Source organism: Haliotis rubra, unplaced genomic scaffold (genome assembly GCF_003918875.1).
Source record: "Haliotis rubra isolate DU_JTF1 unplaced genomic scaffold, ASM391887v1 Scf30, whole genome shotgun sequence".
Lineage (NCBI taxonomy): Eukaryota > Metazoa > Mollusca > Gastropoda > Lepetellida > Haliotidae > Haliotis > Haliotis rubra.
Genome location: NW_025766969.1, coordinates 3,490,725 through 3,511,191, shown reverse-complemented (window position 1 = coordinate 3,511,191; position 20,467 = coordinate 3,490,725). Strand labels below are relative to the sequence as shown.

The following is a 20,467-nucleotide window of genomic DNA, read 5'->3' as shown; positions in this document are numbered from 1 at the left end:
TAATGCCATAGTACTGATTATACACATGTCCTTGATGCCATAGTACTGATTATACACTAACATGTCCTTGATGCCATAGTACTGATTATACACTAACATGTCCTTAATGCCATAGTACTGATTATACACGAAAATGTCCTTGATGCCATAGTATTGATTATACACTAATGCCTTGATGCCATAGTATTGATTATACACTAATATGTCCTTGATGCCATAGTATTGATTATACACTAATATGTCCTTGATGCCATAGTATTGATTATACACTGATACAGTAATATGTCCTTGATGCCATATTCCTTGATGCCATAATACTATTATACTGATTAATGCCATAGTATGTGGATTATACACATGTCCTTGATGCCATATTACTGATTAAACAATAACATGTCCTTGATGCCATAGTATTGATTATACACAAACATGTCCTTGATGCCATAGGATGGATTATACACAAACATGTCCTTGGTGTGATAGTATTGAGTATACACACATGGCCTTGATTATGTAGAACTAACAATACACAGTATACATGGTATATGGCCTTGATGCCATAGTTTTGATTATGCATACAAGTAGTGCTGTAATGATGCATCGAACTATCAATGGATTGCAATTGTTGAGTCTCATAGAAATTAATCGATGGTTGAAGCGAAAAACTACTGATGCATCGATAGTATGTGTGACTATCGGTAGTTTAGAAATTGACATCTGTTAATAAATGCGCAGCGCAAAATACAGGAAGTACCAGATCCGTTCACTTTGAGGCTTTTTTATTGTTTGGGTGCAGACTTGCAGTTTCATTGAATTCATATTTTTAACTGTTTACTTGATCTGGGTTTCAAGTTCCTTGCCATGTTATTAAAAGAGAGGGAAATGACTTCAAGTTCAAATGAGACAATCCAAGGAGAGAAAAAACTATTGCAATAGTATTGCAATAGTTGGTCGCAATAAGCTATCGCTATCGCAATAGTTGTTGCCCCCTCAATAGTCACCCCTACACACAAGTACCAGAAAGACATGGTGAAAACATGTTACATTTATAAACTCTGTGATAGATCATGGGATACAGATTGACTATGTTCATGTTGCAGGGAAAGTCTGACAAACTGCCAGAGGAAACAGAGGACATTTTCCAGACAGATGTAAGATACACTAGAGGTGTCACAATGCATCATGATAAATACATTTACAGTTTACACTCAGTATCAGAATTTTTTTAGACATTACTGGTAATTTATGTCTTGTAGAAAAGGCACATTCTGTTTTCTCTGTGCTGTAATGGAGATGAAAAATGTAATTGCAGTGTGTTGTGTCAGGATAAGTGCACAAAGTGTGTATGTATAAAGAAGTGTATGTATGGTTAAAACAGTTGTTTTAGAACACATATTTTGTACAAGTGTATTCTATTTGTTTCATGTTTATTGTCTATGCAGTTAGTGTAGTGGTCTTATATTTTTCTGCTTTTAACATTGTTAATTACTAACAAATAACTACTCTTTTTCATAATGTATTATGATCTATTTTCATTTTACAGAAAGTTGTGCTGGAAAAGTTCTGTATAACAGCTTTTATTGGGTTTCTCATGGTCTTTGTCACACCACATCTCTACAATCTTAATGGCCTCACAAGTATGTATTTGTATTCTTACATTCACGGATTACATATGTAAACCTCAGTCAGTGTTCTTTTACACCAAGGGGCGGTGGGGTAGCCTAGTGGTTAAAGCGTTGGCTCGTCACCGAAAAGACCGGGGTTCGAATCCCCACATGGGTACAATGTGTGAAGCCCATTTCTGGTGTCCCCCGCCGTGATGTTGCTGGAATATTGCTAAAAGCGGAGTAAAACCAAACTCAGTCAGTCAGTCTTTTACACCATGGTTATTAAGAGAATGATTTTCCCTCTGTAACCTATGCTAGTCGTGAGAGGCAACTCAATAGATGGGGTGGTAAGGCTTGGTGACCTGATTGATGCTGTGTCAGCGTAACATGATGCCGTGGATCTTCGCAAATAATTTCAGTCATTTGCTCGTTGAGTCCAGACATGGTTATTTATAGGTCAAATATTGCTGGAATGCTGCTTTTGTTGCATTAAACAGCAAATGAAGCTTTGAAAAAAGGTAAATATCAGAGATCATTTGTGTGACAAGGTAGCCATTTGGAGAACATAATACGGTATTATGATCGTTGGATGATATTATGATCGTTGAAGTCTGTGCTTTGATATCAATGCAAAATTATTGCGCATATTTACTCACCTATACTGAGAAGTTATATGTTTGACGCTCCAGTGTGGTAGTGGCTTCACTGATGGAAAGTTTAGAAAGGATACATGACGCAGTTATTTTCCAGACAAACCACAACAAAATCCTGTGAGGATGCATTATTATTTTTTCTTCATTTGAGAACTAATGTTACTAAACTGACCCAGCACATGCATCTGTATTTATAAACTCTTTTTATCTTTTCATCACGCTTCTTGCTTATAATTTCTGGTGTCCCCCGCCGTGATGTTGCTGGAATATTGCTAAAAGCGGCGTAAAACCAAACTCAGTCAGTCAGTCAGTCTTGCTTATAAGAAGTAGTACTTGCAGAACTTGCTTTGATCTAATTTGTAATATTAAGGACTGTGCTGCAAAGCTTTGCAGTTGAGCTAACACTAGCCATTTTTGAACATTTCAAGGCACAAAATATTTAGAGTATTTTTTACTCAAACTATGACAATATATCACTACATAGATAATTGCTACAATGTGTCAGGGTTAGCAGACTTATAGGTCCAATGCTAGTTTCAGAAGTCATTGAAATCTGAAGGATAACAATTATACAAGATGTCGTTATCAACCACAAGATTATTTTTCCTTCAGCTCTGTTTTCAAGTTGATACAAATAATCGTTTCTTCAAGCTATGAAAATTCAAAGGTGAAAAAGCACCAGTGCCGAACATTTACCACGGGAGGCAAAGACTGGTGTCAATTTGGGAAGACTTGTGTCTGTGTGATCACTCATCTGTGACCCATTGTCATTGTTGCCTGCTTGCATCCTTTGCGGGGATGAGCGTTCAGACTTTAGACAGCTGGTTTGCCTGTTTCCGGCCTAAATGTTTTCCAGGTTAACCAGACAAAAGCTGTAAAACAAGATGATAATGTTTCGTTGATTTTGTTACGTCAAGTGTCACTTTTGTGACAAATACCATTACATTATATGCATCAATTAGATTGCCCCCTGACCTCTAAAATTTTCAGTGTTTTTTAGTAAAAGAACATTCTCCTCACTGTATAATTTTGGTTTAATTTGATCAAATCATACCACAATGGCATGAATTGTCATTGTTGAAGAATTTCAAGTTTAAAACATCTAATCAATGACAGTATCAAGAACTGGCCAATATTACACTACTCTCGACCTGTGGTATATTTAACACATCTCTTACCTTTGTTCCAGGTGCCGCATTTTACGAGATGTCTTTCCTGGGCAGACACATATACTTGTTAGTGTCAATGACATTTGCCAGGTGTAAATATTACTTTGCCTGGAAACTAGGTGAGACATTCTTGCACGCTTCTAAAAATTATATAATCTTTAATTCTGCTGTTGGTAACGTAAATTGTCCGATCATGAATGTCTGATTGGAATTTCAGAGCAGAATAGGCCCAAATCCATTTTGCCTGTCCATGCAAGAGCCACAAGTCTTCATGCTTGTTGTACATGTTGATAGTGTTATTGAATTAGGTTTTGGCTTGTGATATTGTTATATTAGGGACCAACTGTTTAATATTCTTTGGATAGGATTCAGCTGCAGCTGGAAAACCCCACCCCCACCCACCCCACCCAAATATTTGTTCAAGTGAAACTATGAGACTGGATGAAAACATATTTTTATCTTGCAACACTGTGTTCTTATTGCAGACAGTTTCTCTTTATAAGATAGCATGAGGCACAATTATGTTTTCCAATCAATTTCTGGGACAATTATTCTTTTTAATAAAATTCTAACTCTCCCCTGAGATCTGACTAACTAGCCCTGGGGTGACCTGGGTAGGTCCCCGAAACCACAGTGCAGAGTGTATATATATCTATCCTGACCTGTTGGTGTAAATGACTGCTCGCATTTTCAGTTTTGTCCGTCTAATCTTGATTATTTAGAGGCTGCCATGTTATGGCTGGAGTATTGCTTTTTGCAACATAAAACAAGGGGTGATGCAGGAACTTAGTGGTTAAAGTGTTTGCTTGTTTGCTTGTTATCTGAAGTCCTGGGTTTGATTCCTCACATGGATGCAGTGTGTGAAGCCCATTTCTGGTGTCCCTCGCTGTGATATTGCTGGAATATTGCTAAAAGGAACACAACACCAAATACACTCACTGCAACATAAACAAGACTGATATGTGATGCACCTATCTGATGTTGCACTTTGTATTATATGTTGTTAAATGACCAAGCCTGTTGCAAAAACATGTTACCTGCGCTGCAGTGAAATTGTCCAATATGTTACTTTGTTGCTCAGCTATTGTTTGTTAATGTGTAACACAATAAACACTGATGTGTATCAAGTAGATTACAGGCCAGAGATCAACAGATGTTGGTGCAGCTATGAACATCACATTTCACAACAGAATTCTCACATACTCTAGTGTGTACACATTAGGACTGTGTAGTGTTACCAGTATATACAGGTTATCATGGATGTGTGTTTTGGGAGTAGATATCCTGTATTAGGAACACACGTATTAAGTGAGCTGTGAAAGAAACAAGGTAACATACTTGGACAAATCTGCATCCTGCGTGAGACTCACACATTTTACATCAATGTCACACACTCATGCATTACCTGTATAAACTCACGCATTTTGAAAGTTTTTTAAACAAATATTTAGTTCAACAATGTAACATACTATTATACTAAGAGAACATTGTTGTAGAACGGAATTGTCCAGATTATAAGACTTCCACTTTTGAAATGAGTACCTGTTTTATTCTATGAGTATGTATGTTGTCATGTGATTTGGGGCTAAAGATGTGTTTTCCACTGAGAGGCTGTTTTGAAATTATTTCGTGCTCAAGATGTGATTTTGATTTGAAGGTAAAGGACATAGTTTTTTTGCATTTATCACATGCTGAAAATTATGAAATATTTTGTTATTTGTTATATTTTTAAGTTTGGTTTTTTGGCTTAAAACTAGCACCAAATGGCATAAAATGTATTATCATGTTATATGCTGTATTATGAATTTTATTCTGCAGGAGAGACTGTAAATAACGCAGCAGGGCTGGGCTTCACTGGTTTCGATGAGAAAGGCCGGTCCAACTGGGACCTTGTTAATAACTGTGATATATACAAGTTAGAAGTGAGGGTCTTTTTCTTTCCTCTTGTTAATAACTGTGATATATACAAGTTGGAAGTGAGGGTCTTTTTCTTTCCTCTTGTTATCCCCTGCAACGCGTTTTGCGGGGGGTATTAAAATGGACTCCGTCCATGCGTGCGTCCGTCCGTCCGTCCGTGCACATTTGTCTTTTCCGGAGCTGAACTCTAAAACCGTTCACTATTTCTTCACCAATCTTGGCACATAGATAGATCTGGTGGTGTACTGGTGCCTTTTGGTGATTTTGGAATTCTGAATAAAATATTTTTGGCATTTCCATGGCAACAATTTCGACTTAGACTGAAATTAGTGGTAGTGCTCTTTTCCGGAGCAGAACTTTAAAAACCTTTCAATACTCTCCTTCCACTTTTCTATATACACACCTAAATATGTTGACATAATCATAACTCGTAGACATAATCATGAAGAGTATTTTGCCATTGCGGGGGATACTGATGACTTTGTCTTCTTGTTAATAACTATATAGAAGCTAAAGTGAGGGTCTTCTTCTTTTTTCATTGTAATAGGAAATGGTGATGTATTTATGTATGTTCAAATGAGTTACCATGGATACTGATATAATTTTTCCCATGAGGATTCTGGGTCAGAATTGTTTCTTAGTAATTGTTGTTTATTATAAGACACAGCTTATTGAATCAAATGGTCCTACTTGGATGATAGGGTGCCAACATACCCTGATGATGCATAGTTGTTCATAATATCAATCCCTGGTTTGTTATTAAAATGCTTGATTATTTAAAGGATACTGTCACATAACTACAGTATTGCAGAGTGTGGTGTTTGGCAACAACAAACAGCTTTAAAGCATTGAAATTATTGTATCAGTCAAGTGTATTTAGTGTTACTTGATGAACATATTCAGAGCTCAAGTTTATATGAACGTTGGAATGTGCTGCTGTTTCAGACATGTAATAGTTTAAAGCTGAACATGGACAGCTGGAATAAGACAACGATGACCTGGTTGAGACGGACGGTGTATGATAGGATGCCCAAGTTCAACACTCTAGCCGTCTTCTCCGTCAGTGCTTTCTGGCATGGATTCTATCCAGGCTACTACGTATGTTTTGCCACAGGAGCACTACTCACAGTTGCAGCAAGATATGTAAGTAGTAGACCCCTGGCGACACACATTTCTTATGATTTACGAATCAAGTAGGACTAGTGTCGGGAATCGGAAACCAAATCCACTATCGATTATCGGAGGATTGTGGTGAACGATTATCGATTATAATCGAAATATTTTCATTTTTAATGAAATCACCAATTTGAAGGGTTTTCCCCCAGATTTTTTCTTATAAATGTTCCTTATAACTAATGCTGTCATGCAATGAAATGCACGCATGCAGGAAAGACACTGGAATTGTAATTAAATAATAAAAGTAGTTAAAATTTTACAATGCGCATAGCTTTACGCTGTTGAACACATGTTTGTTGGTGAATATTCGTCAAATTTAATCGCTAGTTTAGTTCATTCAAGTGTGTTAAACTAAAACAACAAAATTCCAATTAATCGAAAATATGGGTTTTTTTACACTCGATAATCATTTTTAATCCTTCTTTCGATTGATTTTCAATTATTTTCGATCATCAGAACACCACTAAGTAGGACAATTTGATTTTGTCTCACACAGATAATATGCCACCCTACTTAAAATCATCAGGTCTGTTTTTCATAGACACTGGCAAAGACAGTATTATTTACATAATTTGTCATATTTGGGATTACATTTTCTCAGTAAAGTATAGATTCTGGTACTTTGGGGGTTGAGTCCCATCTTGGATTCGAACCCACACTCTCAGAGTCAGGCACCTAATCTGACTTTGTCTGCTGATGATGATATGCCTCATTCTGACTGTGGGGTCAAATCACAAGCAGGACATGACATGTTACAGGGTATTATTTAGTCAGACACAACCATATACACATCTTGCTTATATACTGGTATGTTGTAGTGTTGTATCTGTAGATTCGAGATCATATACTTGTATTGTTGGAAGTATCTGTCATTGACAAAGTACCTTAGCAATAAAATTGTCAACTGAGTTTCAGAATCACATAGCTGTAATAATAATAATACATATAATAATAATTCTATTGTACTGTAGATAGTTTGTAGTGTGGGGGTTTCTTGTCCCAACCAGAGTGTAATAAAACTACTCTTTGGAATTTGGGAGAGTTGCTTCCATGATGGTGAAAGCAAGTCCCAAGTAGCCTCTGCATGTTGATGCCACTACTGAGGATTTGGTGGTCAGCCTCTGTTGCTTGGCAGTGGGTCATCCTGCTCTCATGGCATGATCAGTTCTTAAGTTTTCACTCACTGGTTTGCTTGTCCACACTCGGTGGTGGGGTAGCCTAGTGCTTGAAGCATTCACTCTTCACTCTGAACGTCCGGGTTCGATTCCCTACATGGGAACAATGTGTGAAGCCCAATTCTGGTGTCCCCACCGTGATATTGCTGGAATATTGCTAAAAGCGGCGTAAAACCATACTCACTCACACAAACTTAGTTGTTGTAGTGCTGCTTCGTATAGGATGTATCATTACCGACTGTTACATGATTTTACCAACTTACGACCAAGATAGAAGAGCAGGTATTGCACTCATATGCAAAAGATTAGAATAAGTAAAGAAAAGAGTTTTCCTTCTTGAAAAAAACATGAATCATCAAAACTATCTTTAAAACATTCTGGACAAGAAATTGTTTGGGGCAGTTAGTAATACAAAAGATTTGAAAATAAGTTTTGCTTATATCATAGTTCTAGTGTTGATGCCTGGAACATTACATTGTTAATGTCTGGTGTTCTGGGAGGTGAATAATGGGGGATAACTTTGGATAAAATTTGAGGCCACCAGAGAAAACGTCCTTTTGTCTGTAGTCAGGCTGAAGATATATTCTTAAGTGGTTGTTACTCACACTATAAAACACTTGTCAGTTACCATAATTACTTTAAATAGCTTCAATATTATGGTTAGATTTTTTACATTTTTATTTGTATTTTTGCATTATTTCAGGTAAGAAGAAATATTAGGCCAATGTTCCTGAAATCCGATAGCCTGAAAGCCTTTTATGATGCAGTTACATTTTTGTTCACTCGTATGGCAAATGTCTACATGTGTGTGCCATTTGCCATCCTAGAGTTTGTGCCTGGTCTAAAGTTATACACGTAAGTATGAAAAAGGTCACATAAATGGAGCTTAATGTTTATGTTTTATGTGTTCATAATACAAGCAGCTTATCATTACGGATCATTGTAGATGTTTCGTTTTAAGGTAGCGATATTTTGATTACAGCAGAATGTGGTTATTACGATCATCAGTATGAAATGTGAATGATGGTAATGTAGTAAACTGTTTCAAAATAGATTCATGCCAAGACAGATTAACTGTGGTCATGGAAAATATTGTTATCTTCTTTTGAGTACTATATTATCATGTAGACTTCACACAAGTAACTGACCCGTGAAGGTCCGAGTAGTATATTATCATGTAGACTTCACACAAGTAACTGACCCGTGAAGGTCCGAGTAGTATATTATCATGTAGACTTCACACAAGTAACTGACCCGTGAAGGTCCGAGTAGTATATTATCATGTAGACTTCACACAAGTAACTGACCCGTGAAGGTCCGGGTAGTATATTATCATGTAGACTTCACACAAGTAACTGACCCGTGAAGGTCCGAGTAGTATATTATCATGTAGACTTCACACAAGTAACTGACCCGTGAAGGTCCGGGTAGTATATTATCATGTAGACTTCACAAGTAACTGACCGTGAATGTCCGGGTAGTATATTATCATGTAGACTTCACACAAGTAACCCGTGAAGGTCCGAGTAGTATATTATCATGTAGACTTCACACAAGTAACTGACCCGTGAAGGTCCGAGTAGTATATTATCATGTAGACTTCACACAAGTAACCCGTGAAGGTCCGAGTAGTATATTATCATGTAGACTTCACACAAGTAACTGACCCGTGAAGGTCCGAGTAGTATATTATCATGTAGACTTCACACAAGTAACTGACCCGTGAAGGTCCGAGTAGTATATTATCATGTAGACTTCACACAAGTAACTGACCCGTGAAGGTCCGAGTAGTATATTATCATGTAGACTTCACACAAGTAACTGACCCGTGAAGGTCCGAGTAGTATATTATCATGTAGACTTCACACAAGTAACTGACCCGTGAAGGTCCGAGTAGTATATTATCATGTAGACTTCACACAAGTAACTGGCCCATGAAGGTCCGGGTAGTATATTATCATGTAGACTTCACACAAGTAACTGACCCGTGAAGGTCCGAGTAGTATATTATCATGTAGACTTCACACAAGTAATGACCCGTGAAGGTCCGGGTAGTATATTATCATGTAGACTTCACACAAGTAACTGACCCGGAAGTTAGAGTATTGATCTTCAGTAACCCATGCTTGTCGTTAGAGGCGTCTAACGGGGTCAGGTGGTCAGGCTCGCTGACTTGGTTGACACATGTCATCGGTTCCCAATTGCGCAGATCGATGCTCATGCTGTTGATCACTGGATTTTCTTGTCAGACTCGATTATTTACAGACCACCGCCATATAGTTAGAATATTGCTGAGTGCAGCGTAAAACTAGGCTCACTCACTCACTCACTCACTCACTCACTCACTCACTCACTCACTCACTCACTCACTCACACAAGTAACTCATGAAGTATAACACGTTTATGGCTTTTGCAAGTCATTTTTAGCCTCAAAGATCACACTTCACTGAATGGATGACGTAGGATTACACCTCTACCACAAGTTAATTTGCATATCACGTGACATCAGAGTTTGTCAGTTTGTTCATATCTCTTTGTGAACAAACACGTGTTGTGAAATCAGAGCTGATGATCTTATGGCAGCCAATCATTTTTGCAGATTTTACAATCAAGGTACTATAGAGCACTGTGACAATAAATATTCAAACATCAAAGTGCTTGCACCACTACCTCTAACTGAACTTGGCTTCACTGTCTTGTAAAAAAATAAACAGATAAATACGAATAGGGAAATAGTTTCTTACATTTTACAAAACTTTCTCAATAAAAGTGGTCTATTTCATGACATATTTTGTTAAATATATAGACTTTTCAAAATAAAATAAAAATAAACATAATTGTTTGAATTGACCATGTATGTTGTAAAGAGTCATCACATCTTACTGTTTCTGGATGGGAGAGTGTCCACAATGAGCAAAAATGAAGCTTAGCATTGATGATAAGAACAGATATTTCAACTTGTCATTGATATTGCAATCGTACCTTAAACAACTGCAATGCATCATCAGGTTTATCAATCATTAAATTTCTTTCCTTTGCTTTTTTCCAGATCGTTTTACTGGTGGATGCATATACTGTCTATTGGTGTTATAGTGTATTATACCTTCATTGCACCACCGAAACGACGAAGTCAAGACAAGAAACAGCAGTGATGTGGACACATTTTAGGTTGAACCTCAGTTGATCTCCCACACCAGGATAAGCTATACCTCATCCCGAGGCCAGTAGGACGAGTTCAGCTGGTACAGATGACGGGGGCCGGGGAAGTGGATCAGCTGCACTACTTGGTTCACTGGAAGCATGTGTGTGTGTCTCTCTGCTGTGTGAGTGTGTATGTGTGACAAGAGTTTTCAAAGATAACTGATTGGGAGACTGCATCACGGGGACATTAACTAGTAAAACTGTCACAGCTTGTTAGAGTGCTGTATGACAGAGAACCTTAACACTGGATTGGTTTTCTGATAATTCTGCACATGTCTTGAAGTTTATGCTGATAATAGTATGGGTGATGTTTTTCATGTTTGTGTGTCTCACTGCCCATAAGTCTACTGGTTACACACTAAACCCAAAATCCCAACCCCAAGTTCTATACGTTGACTACCAACCAACATACCAGGGATTTGCATTTGAATCACCCTCAGATCAACCCACATCATCGTTAAGCATTAAAAATGTGAACAAAACACATTTTACTGAAGTCATCAAATTGGGCTTTTCAATCTGGAGGGTTTTGTGAAACACAAAAAGAGAAAACTGCCTCCTTAGCCTTTAATCTTATGGACAGATTCCTGAGGAACAACAACTGCATAATTTATACTTCGGTCTTAACCTGTTGTTTATGAGTTCATTATCAGATGTTATATATCCTCTGTTCTTACACACAATAGAAATGTCCCTGTTTATTGGTATTTTGAACAAAAGCTCAGCTGACCAGAACAACTTACCTTTTAACTTACCTTTACCATTTTCTGAAACCATATCCCATTTTTTACATAGATACTCCTCAAACTTTTACTTACTGCTTGGGAGAGATGGTAAGAAAACATATACTAATGGAAAAATGTTCCTGTACATCATTGACAGTCATGGCAAATAATAACTAAAGTAGACAGAGATGGAACTTCCAATAATATGTTGATGTCCATGAACAATGAATGGCAACATATATATCCTGGGTAAATGTTGTCTCAGACTGAACCTGTTGGTCAGTTGTCAGTCCACAGGTCATTATCAAGTATGTCCACCAAGGTAGTTACACAAGCTTGACAACGCTGAGAAGTTGATGGTACAAGATGGTTGCAGAAGGGTTGTTGGACGTCATTCCAAATCAGAACAAAGGTCTATCACAGCTGGGCTGGTTTAGAAGTTGGCATAAATGATGTTTCGTTTTATCCCACACGTTTGATTGGCAGTTGATCTGGCCCACACGTTTGATTGGCAGTTGATCTGGCCGACATGACAACTCAGGGTGGGTATTGTCCTGCAGTTAAGTATGTGTCTATGGGCCTACAGGAAAAGGCTAGACAGCTTTATCTCAGTACCGTTCACTTGTCATATTACCATTGACAAGGGGTGCTGTTATGTGAGGTAATGCTTCCCACGCCATTATACTCCCACAACAGAATGTAGAACATTGCACAACATGCCATCGTAATGTTCAACCAACAACACAGATCAGTGCAACGCTCCATCTAACCTCAGTTATCACTGATGGCATTTACTACTGTAAAATGAAACCTGACTTCTTCATAGACGACGACTGACCCCCAGTCTCATAACCTGAACCTCAGATGCTGTCTTTGGAGTCGAAATTGGATGTACAATGTTCGATAAATGCCAAAACACCGACCGTCAACATTGTGTGGTTCTGGCTTCCTGTATGCCAACTGAAGCAATAACTTATTCCAGACTGGCATGGTATGTTGTTTATGATGTTTGGCTGTCAACAGAGTTGCTTTTCACAGTTCAAACAATTCAACAATTTACTGTATATTTGAACAGACGTAGTCAGTTGTTTACTGTGATTGTGTGAAAGTGTTGACTCCTGCAGTACATACAATGATAGTGATGTGCATGTAAGTTTAGGGTCATCATGGGTATTCATTGCATTACAAAATCATGGCAGTTATTTTATTTCAGTGTGATGTTTTATGGTGCACAGGAATTGTTTTTCCACTAGTATTTGTCCAGTCAAGTACTGCATCAGTGATCTTGGATGATCTTTTAGGATGTGGAATGACTGATATGTTATCAGTAGTGACTGGGGAAGGATACAGGATAAGATGACTTGATCTTTCAGATTGTCTGCATGATATTCATATATACATGAAGCCATTTCAAAGTAGCAAGCATTTCACCGATTTTATGTGTATACCTTTTAGGGCAAATGAAGGAATGAATTAACCTGACTACCAAAGGGAGTTGCCAGTGTTGTCACGACAATCAAATATTCAATATGCCCTCCGCAAGGCTCCAATTATTGTCTGCACCAACCACAACATTCAGAGAGTCATTAGTCATATGCTAGTCAGTCATTTGCTTCTGCTGCCATTTATTTTAATTGTCTTAACCATGCTTAGAAAGAAAATACTAACAAATGCAAAAATATTAACTTCTTATTCTTCACATAAATTTGGAAAGGATTGTTAAAGTGATGTGTGTTTTCAGTACTGAATTTGAAAACAACTTACGAGCCACGTTTTATATGTGTTATTGATAGTTCATTAGATTGAGCCGTCATTGAGCTTAACAATGAAACCATTAATCTTAAACAGAGGCTTTCCTCCAGTCATGATCATTGCTGTACTGGTTCGATGCTATTTGTTTATTATTAAAGTGGCTTTGGGTTGGACCCACAAATAGAAATGTATCAAATTTTGATATCAACAGCACTTTATTAGCCCAGACCACTTTTTGTGACATGCCTGTATTTTTGCATTGCATTTTTTATCAGACTGAGCTCCAACGGATGGTCAAGTACAAATCTTGTGATTCCAATTGCATTTATTTGTCATTTTGAGGCATTATATTTTGCAGTTAATTATTCATGAGTTATGAACATAATTACCGGTAGGTAAGCCGTCCTATTTTAATTTCATTAAATTTATGTGTATGTTAAGAAACTAGAAATGCTGGTTATGTTTGTATCATTTCTCTAATTCTGTCAAGGAAATGATGAAGTAAGCACAAATATGGGGTTTGGTTGGAAACTGGGACCACAGTAGCTCCTCTCTACAACAAGCTTAAAACCTTGTAGATGTAGGATTACTTGCATGCTGCTGTAGTTCGGCTTTATAGTTCAGCAAAATACACATGAAATGGATTACTCTGAAATTACATCAAAATGTTACCAATGTAACTTATCATTTTTACAATATTTCACTGAAGACGCTATAGTGTAGGACCTTTTATGAAGTAAACAATATTTAATGAATGCAGACATTATGTGAGAGGATGTTTTTCCGTGTAACAGTTCTCTCCCTTTGGATATTAAATGCTGAAGACATTATGTCAGAAGATGTTTTTTTCCATGCAGCAGGTATCTCCCTTTGAATATTAATGAATGAAGACATGTTAGATGATGTTGTTTTTCGTGTAAGAGTTATCTCCCTTTGACTGGTTGTGCTGACTGTCAATTCCAAAGAGTGTTTGGATTCCGTAGAACTGGATACTGCTGTGACCATCACATAGACCATCACTATCTATTACTGAACTTTCCCCACACCTGGGTCTCAGCAGATATGATTCCACTGTGTATATAGTAATGTGTATTGTACATATATGACAAGTCAAACTGGTATGTCGTTAGTGTATTGAATGACTTTGTAATTAGTACTATACCCAGTACTACCCACTACTACCCACCTACGTCACTGATGAGATCCTGCTTGTTATATATTTTCTGAAAAGTGAAAAAAATATTACTGTACATAATTAATTGATGTCACTTCCTTATTAATAAGTGGCAATTTTGTCTTATTAAGCAATACACTAATTATAGCATTTCTTTCATTACCTCCTTTGTCTTGCATAGGAATGTCTCGTTATGTTGATTGAACTTAGTGTGTTTAGACAAAATGAAATAAGGTTTTGACAGATTGTTTCCCTTTTTGTTTTGAAAAACAAACGTTTATCTTCAGTGTTTAAAATGTAGATACAATACTGATGGATTTGATTTAACAAATTCGAAGTGACTGAAAACATTACTTGTTTGGTACATACTCACATTAAAACTACATGTATTGTATCTTATCTCTTCATCTTCCTTCACCTACCAATACGCTGACACTCCCTTTTTTGCCATGGCCATATATATTTTTCCAATCACTGATCTCTTATTTATTGGCAGATTGAATAACAAAGCATGCATATCCCCATAACACTTCTCGAAGAATATGTTCATAACTGGTCAAGTATATAGTAGATTTTGTACCATGTGTTTGTATTACTGTAATTAGACTTGAGGAATATTTTGCATAATATTAATTTGACGAAAACGTTCTGTGAGATGAACATTTCAGCTTTTGTTCATCAACTGGTATACAATGACCTGCACTGTCTTGCATTTAATCAGCCAACAATTTCCCTGACATCTTTAATTATCCAGGGTACATAGACTCCATTCTGTTAGCCTAAACACAGGGCCACTCGCCACCATATTTTGGTTTTGAATCTGGTTTAGATGTTGAAGAATAAACATCAGGTTACATTATTATTTTGGTCATAATTCTAACAAGTATCACATGTACTGTAGCTTTACTTGTCACACAGAAGACCCAGGTTCTGTTACATGCTTGGGTATAATGTGTCAAGCCCATTTCTGTTGGGGGCGATGGGGTAGCCTAGTGGTTAAGGCGTTCGCTCGTCACGCCTAAGACCCGGGTTCGACTCCCCACATGGGCACATTGTGTGAAGCCCATTTCTGGTGTCCCCCGCTGTGATATTGCTGGAATATTGCTAAAAGCGGCGTCAGACTAACTTCACTCACTCACCATTTCTGTTGTCCCCTTCTGTGATATTTGTGGAATATTGCTAAAAGCAGCGTAAATCCTTCTTCACTTCGCTACTATACCTGTCTTGACAAGGGCAGGTTGTCTCACACGCAACTGATATATCTTTGAAGAACTCTTTAGCACTAGAAACATTATTTCCGAGTAACTGTTCATTTATGACATTCTTATTATCCAATTAGCAATATCGCGGAATCATACACATCCCAGCCACTGTTTCAAGTGTAGCTCTACATAGACACTGAAGCCCATCGTAAGAGACGACTAACAGGATGAGTGGTCAGACTCTCTGACATCATATATCAGTTGTGTAGACCGATGCTCATGCTGTTGATCACTGGATTGTCCGATCCAGACTCGATTAATTACAGACCATCGCCATGAAGCTGGAATATTGCTGAGTGTGACGTTAAACAACAAACCAACAATACTGAACACCGAGTGGCATTTTGATTGACAGTTAATTTCAGGGTCATGGGCAAGAAATATTCTGTGTTGAGTTAGTGATAAGATCAATGCAAGAGGTGTAGTTATTTTGGAAACAAAGTGTTGAGTGAACAGTATATTTTACAACAGAGCGGAGGTTTATGACACTGGGCAATCAAGGATGTTAGGCCTAATACAAGTCAAAAGACAGAGATTGGAAGTGAAAAATGCGAGTGCTTCAGAACTATTTTCTATAATTTCCAAGTGCCTTTTGATGCTATAATTCATCACTGGAAACTTTTGACACGTTTTGTTGCACTGCAAGTTATATAATGCTACGGCACTCTTCTACTAATATTATTTGATTGTCTGCACCAATTAATGATCCAAGTATTCCTATATTATTTGGTAATTAATTTGATATTTTCACAGAATATTTATGTCATGTTAAAGACTATGCAGTGACATATTTTAGTGTGATCCAAATGTCCTGATATGGTCCATTCTATTATTTACCATGTCAAGATTTCATGTGGAATGTATCGGTTGTAACAGTGTACTCAGAAATTTAATTTCATTAATTTGGATTTTGATCAGATTATTTGAAACAGTGTTTGAGAACTTAATCTAATATGAGATAATACTAGAAATGTTGTAAACACAATAACATCCCTCTTTCTGTTAGTCAGCAATATGATAGATATCTCATTCTCGAAGGGCTTGCCAAAAAGGTGACATTAGAATTTGCACTGATATAAACTTTTTGAAAAATTATGTCCATTTTTCCCTTTTGTGAGAGTGAAAAAAACAACAGAATGAAGCATTAGATGTTTGATTGAGCTTATTTTAGTTCTTCCTGTGTCATATGGTTGTTATGAAGTATAACCATGCTGCAATATAAACCTATAATCTTGGGTCCAATCCATCTTCACCTTGATTACATGTCAGTGTTTGTCACAACCATACCCAGGGTCTAAGACAAAGTTCTAAGACCTGCTTCACTTCAGGCGGCGGGTAGCCTAGTGGTTAAAGCGTTCGCTCGTCATGCTGAAGACCCTGGTTTGATTCCCCACATGGGTACAATCTGCAGACTTGCCTACCCTTACAATTTTGGCGTAAGGCTTACTATATTTGGTGCTACATTACGACCTTCCGCTCATACTAAAATTCCTTACGTCTTCTACAAATAAATTGTAGATATAGGCATGCCCATGCTATTTACAGAATCATTTACTGTACAGAAAGTACTGAAAAACAGAAGTCGCATCATAAACATTATAAATGAATAATTTTTTAATCTTACAGTGCTGGTAAAGTTTATTTCGAAGTGAAAGACTTTAAAAAACGTTAATTAGATCGGCACCACATTTGGCTATTAAACACTATATTAACCAGCTTTGTTTTTCCTTTATTTCTTGACATTAACATGCCCTACTATCAAATGCACTGCCTTACTATTTTTTTAGCTGATCTTACTATTTTCTTTAACATGGGATAGGCAAGTCTGAATCTGTGAAACCCATTTTTGGTGTCCCCTGTCGTGATATTGCTGGAATGTTGCTAAAAGCAGCATAAAACTAAACTCCCTCACTCAGGCTTTCCTCCAATAAGCTGCTACTCCGTGATATTCCTGGAATACAGTTACTCACTAAAGAACTATGGGAAATAAGGCTTCACAACCACACACTTCATCCTAATGTTACCAATTTCTGTTTTTCTTTTTTCATGTTATTGCATGTTATTGACCTCTTGTCAGTCAAGTCTTCAGTTCATTCCTCCTTGAAGAAATATGAAAAACGTTAATCTTACTGGTACCTTATTTATGTTTTGTCATTTCCCAAATATTTATGGGTGATAATTCATTTTTCTGAGATATAAAAATGGCAGGGTAATGGTCTCCCATTCCACAAAGTGATTTTAGCACTAAGATAGTTTAACACCCATAGTTTAACATTGGTTTACTGCAGGTGGAGTGCCAACATTGCTGGGTGGTCAGGACCTAGGTGGGTAATGATAGTAACTGATAAACATTTGGGGCCGAATTCCTCCTCTTTTGGAGGGGCGGTGGGGTAGCCTGATGGTTAAAGCGTTTGCCGCTCGTCACGCCGAAGACCCGGGTTTGATTCCCCACATGGGTACAATGTGTGAAGCTCATTTCTGGTGTCCCCCGCCGTGATATTGCTGGAATATTGCTAAAAGCGGCGTAAAACCAAACTCACTCACTCACTCACTCCACTTTTGGAAAGTATTTGAAGATGTAACTGGCTTCAGATGTTGCAGTGTCTAAAAGTTATGCTCATCACAAATCTATTTCTGCAGTTCAAATATTAGGATACCTTGTGCAATAGATGAATCTTTACCATTTCACTTACAGCGGTTAGTCTTTCAAACACCAAACTACCTAACATTGTGACTGGATGGCATTGTGTTGTAGACCTATAGTGGATAGCATGATTGATATTACTGACTGCCAGGGCCCAAAATAACCTTTCATTTATATAGAGCGAGGGTTTTTGGTGATCCAAATTCCTCAGCATCTTTGTTATCTTCTTTGGTGCTGAACCCAACTCCCTCACTCACTGGCTCACTGTGTTCAAGACAGGTATAGGAGCGTCATACTAGTCATCAGTATTTCAACCCAGCCTCTCAACGAAAGTCCTCCAGTGTGACTGCCATAGTCATCATTATAGCTTTAAACAAACGGACAGATGGAATGCTTGGATGTCTGCCGGTCTGGCATTCTGTTTTCTGCAGAAATCAAACAAATGACAAAAATTAACCAAGTCCAATGTCAGTCACTGCAGCTGAATATCAAAACTTGAAAGTCAGTTTATCACAGATTCATGTCTCTGTTGCATGTAGAAAGTGAGAAAAACATGGTTAAGAACAGGTCAAGGGTTGCCTACAACAGAAGTAAATGGGTGTAGAACAACGATGTTCTTTAAACTAGGACATCAATGCATAGCACCCTGGTTACCTTGGTGTGCACTGTGTGACGGAAGATGTCATCAAAAGAATGTCACTGCAGGAATATAAAGGAGTACATAAAGTAGCTTGTTTTCATCGATTTGCTTCAAAATTTTCCCACTAACATAGAAATAGTGAAGTTTCCTCATTTATCCATGTACGGTGTAATTTACCTCAAACTGATGACTGTATAGCCTCATGGTTACACACTGCTCGTCCTTCTGAAGACCTGGGTTTGATTCTTCACATGGGCGATGGGGTAGCCTAGTGGTTAAGGCGTTCGCTCGTCACGCCTAAGACCCGGGTTCGACTCCCCACATGGGCACATTGTGTGAAGCCCATTTCTGATGTCCCCCACCATGATATTGCTGGAATATTGCTAAAAGCGGTGTAAACTTAAACTCACTCACTCACTCACCCATGATTGTATGCTGAACTATAAAACATTGAGTGTATGACGAGAGTATAGTGTTGACATGTAAGTGGGTATTGTCTAAGATCCCATCATTTTGGTTTTCTTCCTCTATAAGCTGACTCACTTTGGAATTCAGTCAAACCCAACTCACTGAAGTAAACTGTGCTCAGTGTATCAGGTTAATGTGAATATTTATTTCAGTACTGATCTTTGAAAAGTTGAAGCAGTCGGAATACAGACCAGGAGACACCCACAATCCATTTCTTTAATGTTAAATGTATTTCTTTTTGTTTGTCTGTTGTGTTTTGGTATGTCAGGTCCATATTTTTATTTTTCATTGTGTCAAAGGCATTAAGTAGATTGCTCATTTTGAGAATTGTTCATTGTAGGATGCAAAGTGTTTATCAGACTTTTTCAGAAATATCCACCTCTTTGTGAATATCAGGTACATGCTATGGGTAAATGTAAGACAGATTGTTGACAATTTGGTTTTTGTCACCACTGTTGATGCGGTTAGTTATATCATTCCTATTGAAGTTTTTAACTTCTACTGAATTTGATTTCTTTTTGATACTCATATTTTGTGCCATTTATGTAATATCTAACTTACTTGAAAAATACAACTTCTTTACTTCCTTTAAATCTCATGTTATTTACAAAGAATTTATAACTGTTATGGTGAGATTCCCAGTAATGGTAGACTGCAACTCTGCTCTCTTGACTTAGCGCGTAGGTGTCTGTTAGATTATAACTGATACATCTCGACTGATGCATACAGTTGTAAAAACCATTCAGACCAACCTTATGCTAAATAGCTGTTTGTGACATGAACGTAATGGAACTGTTCAGGTTTATTATATGCTTAACAAGAAACATTTGGGTTCCTGATGTGCTCAAACCAGGCTATGTGACATGAAACATCCAGATTTCAGGTGTGCTTAAACCAGGCTATG

General features: G+C 37.5%; 1 protein-coding gene across 1 annotated transcript in view; it reads left to right on the top strand.

Annotated features, from left to right (window-relative positions):
• LOC124282618 (lysophospholipid acyltransferase 2-like) overlaps positions 1–15,519 on the top strand; it is a 40,914-nt gene extending 25,395 nt beyond the window's left edge. Inside the window, exons 6-12 of the mRNA XM_046718642.1 lie at positions 1,101–1,151; positions 1,544–1,637; positions 3,450–3,548; positions 5,248–5,351; positions 6,292–6,489; positions 8,401–8,552; positions 10,747–15,519. Coding sequence (XP_046574598.1) covers positions 1,101–1,151; positions 1,544–1,637; positions 3,450–3,548; positions 5,248–5,351; positions 6,292–6,489; positions 8,401–8,552; positions 10,747–10,849 — 801 coding nt within the window. The 3' untranslated portion in view covers positions 10,850–15,519. The remainder of the gene's footprint in view (positions 1–1,100; positions 1,152–1,543; positions 1,638–3,449; positions 3,549–5,247; positions 5,352–6,291; positions 6,490–8,400; positions 8,553–10,746) is intronic.
• The last annotated feature ends 4,948 nt before the right edge of the window (positions 15,520–20,467 follow it).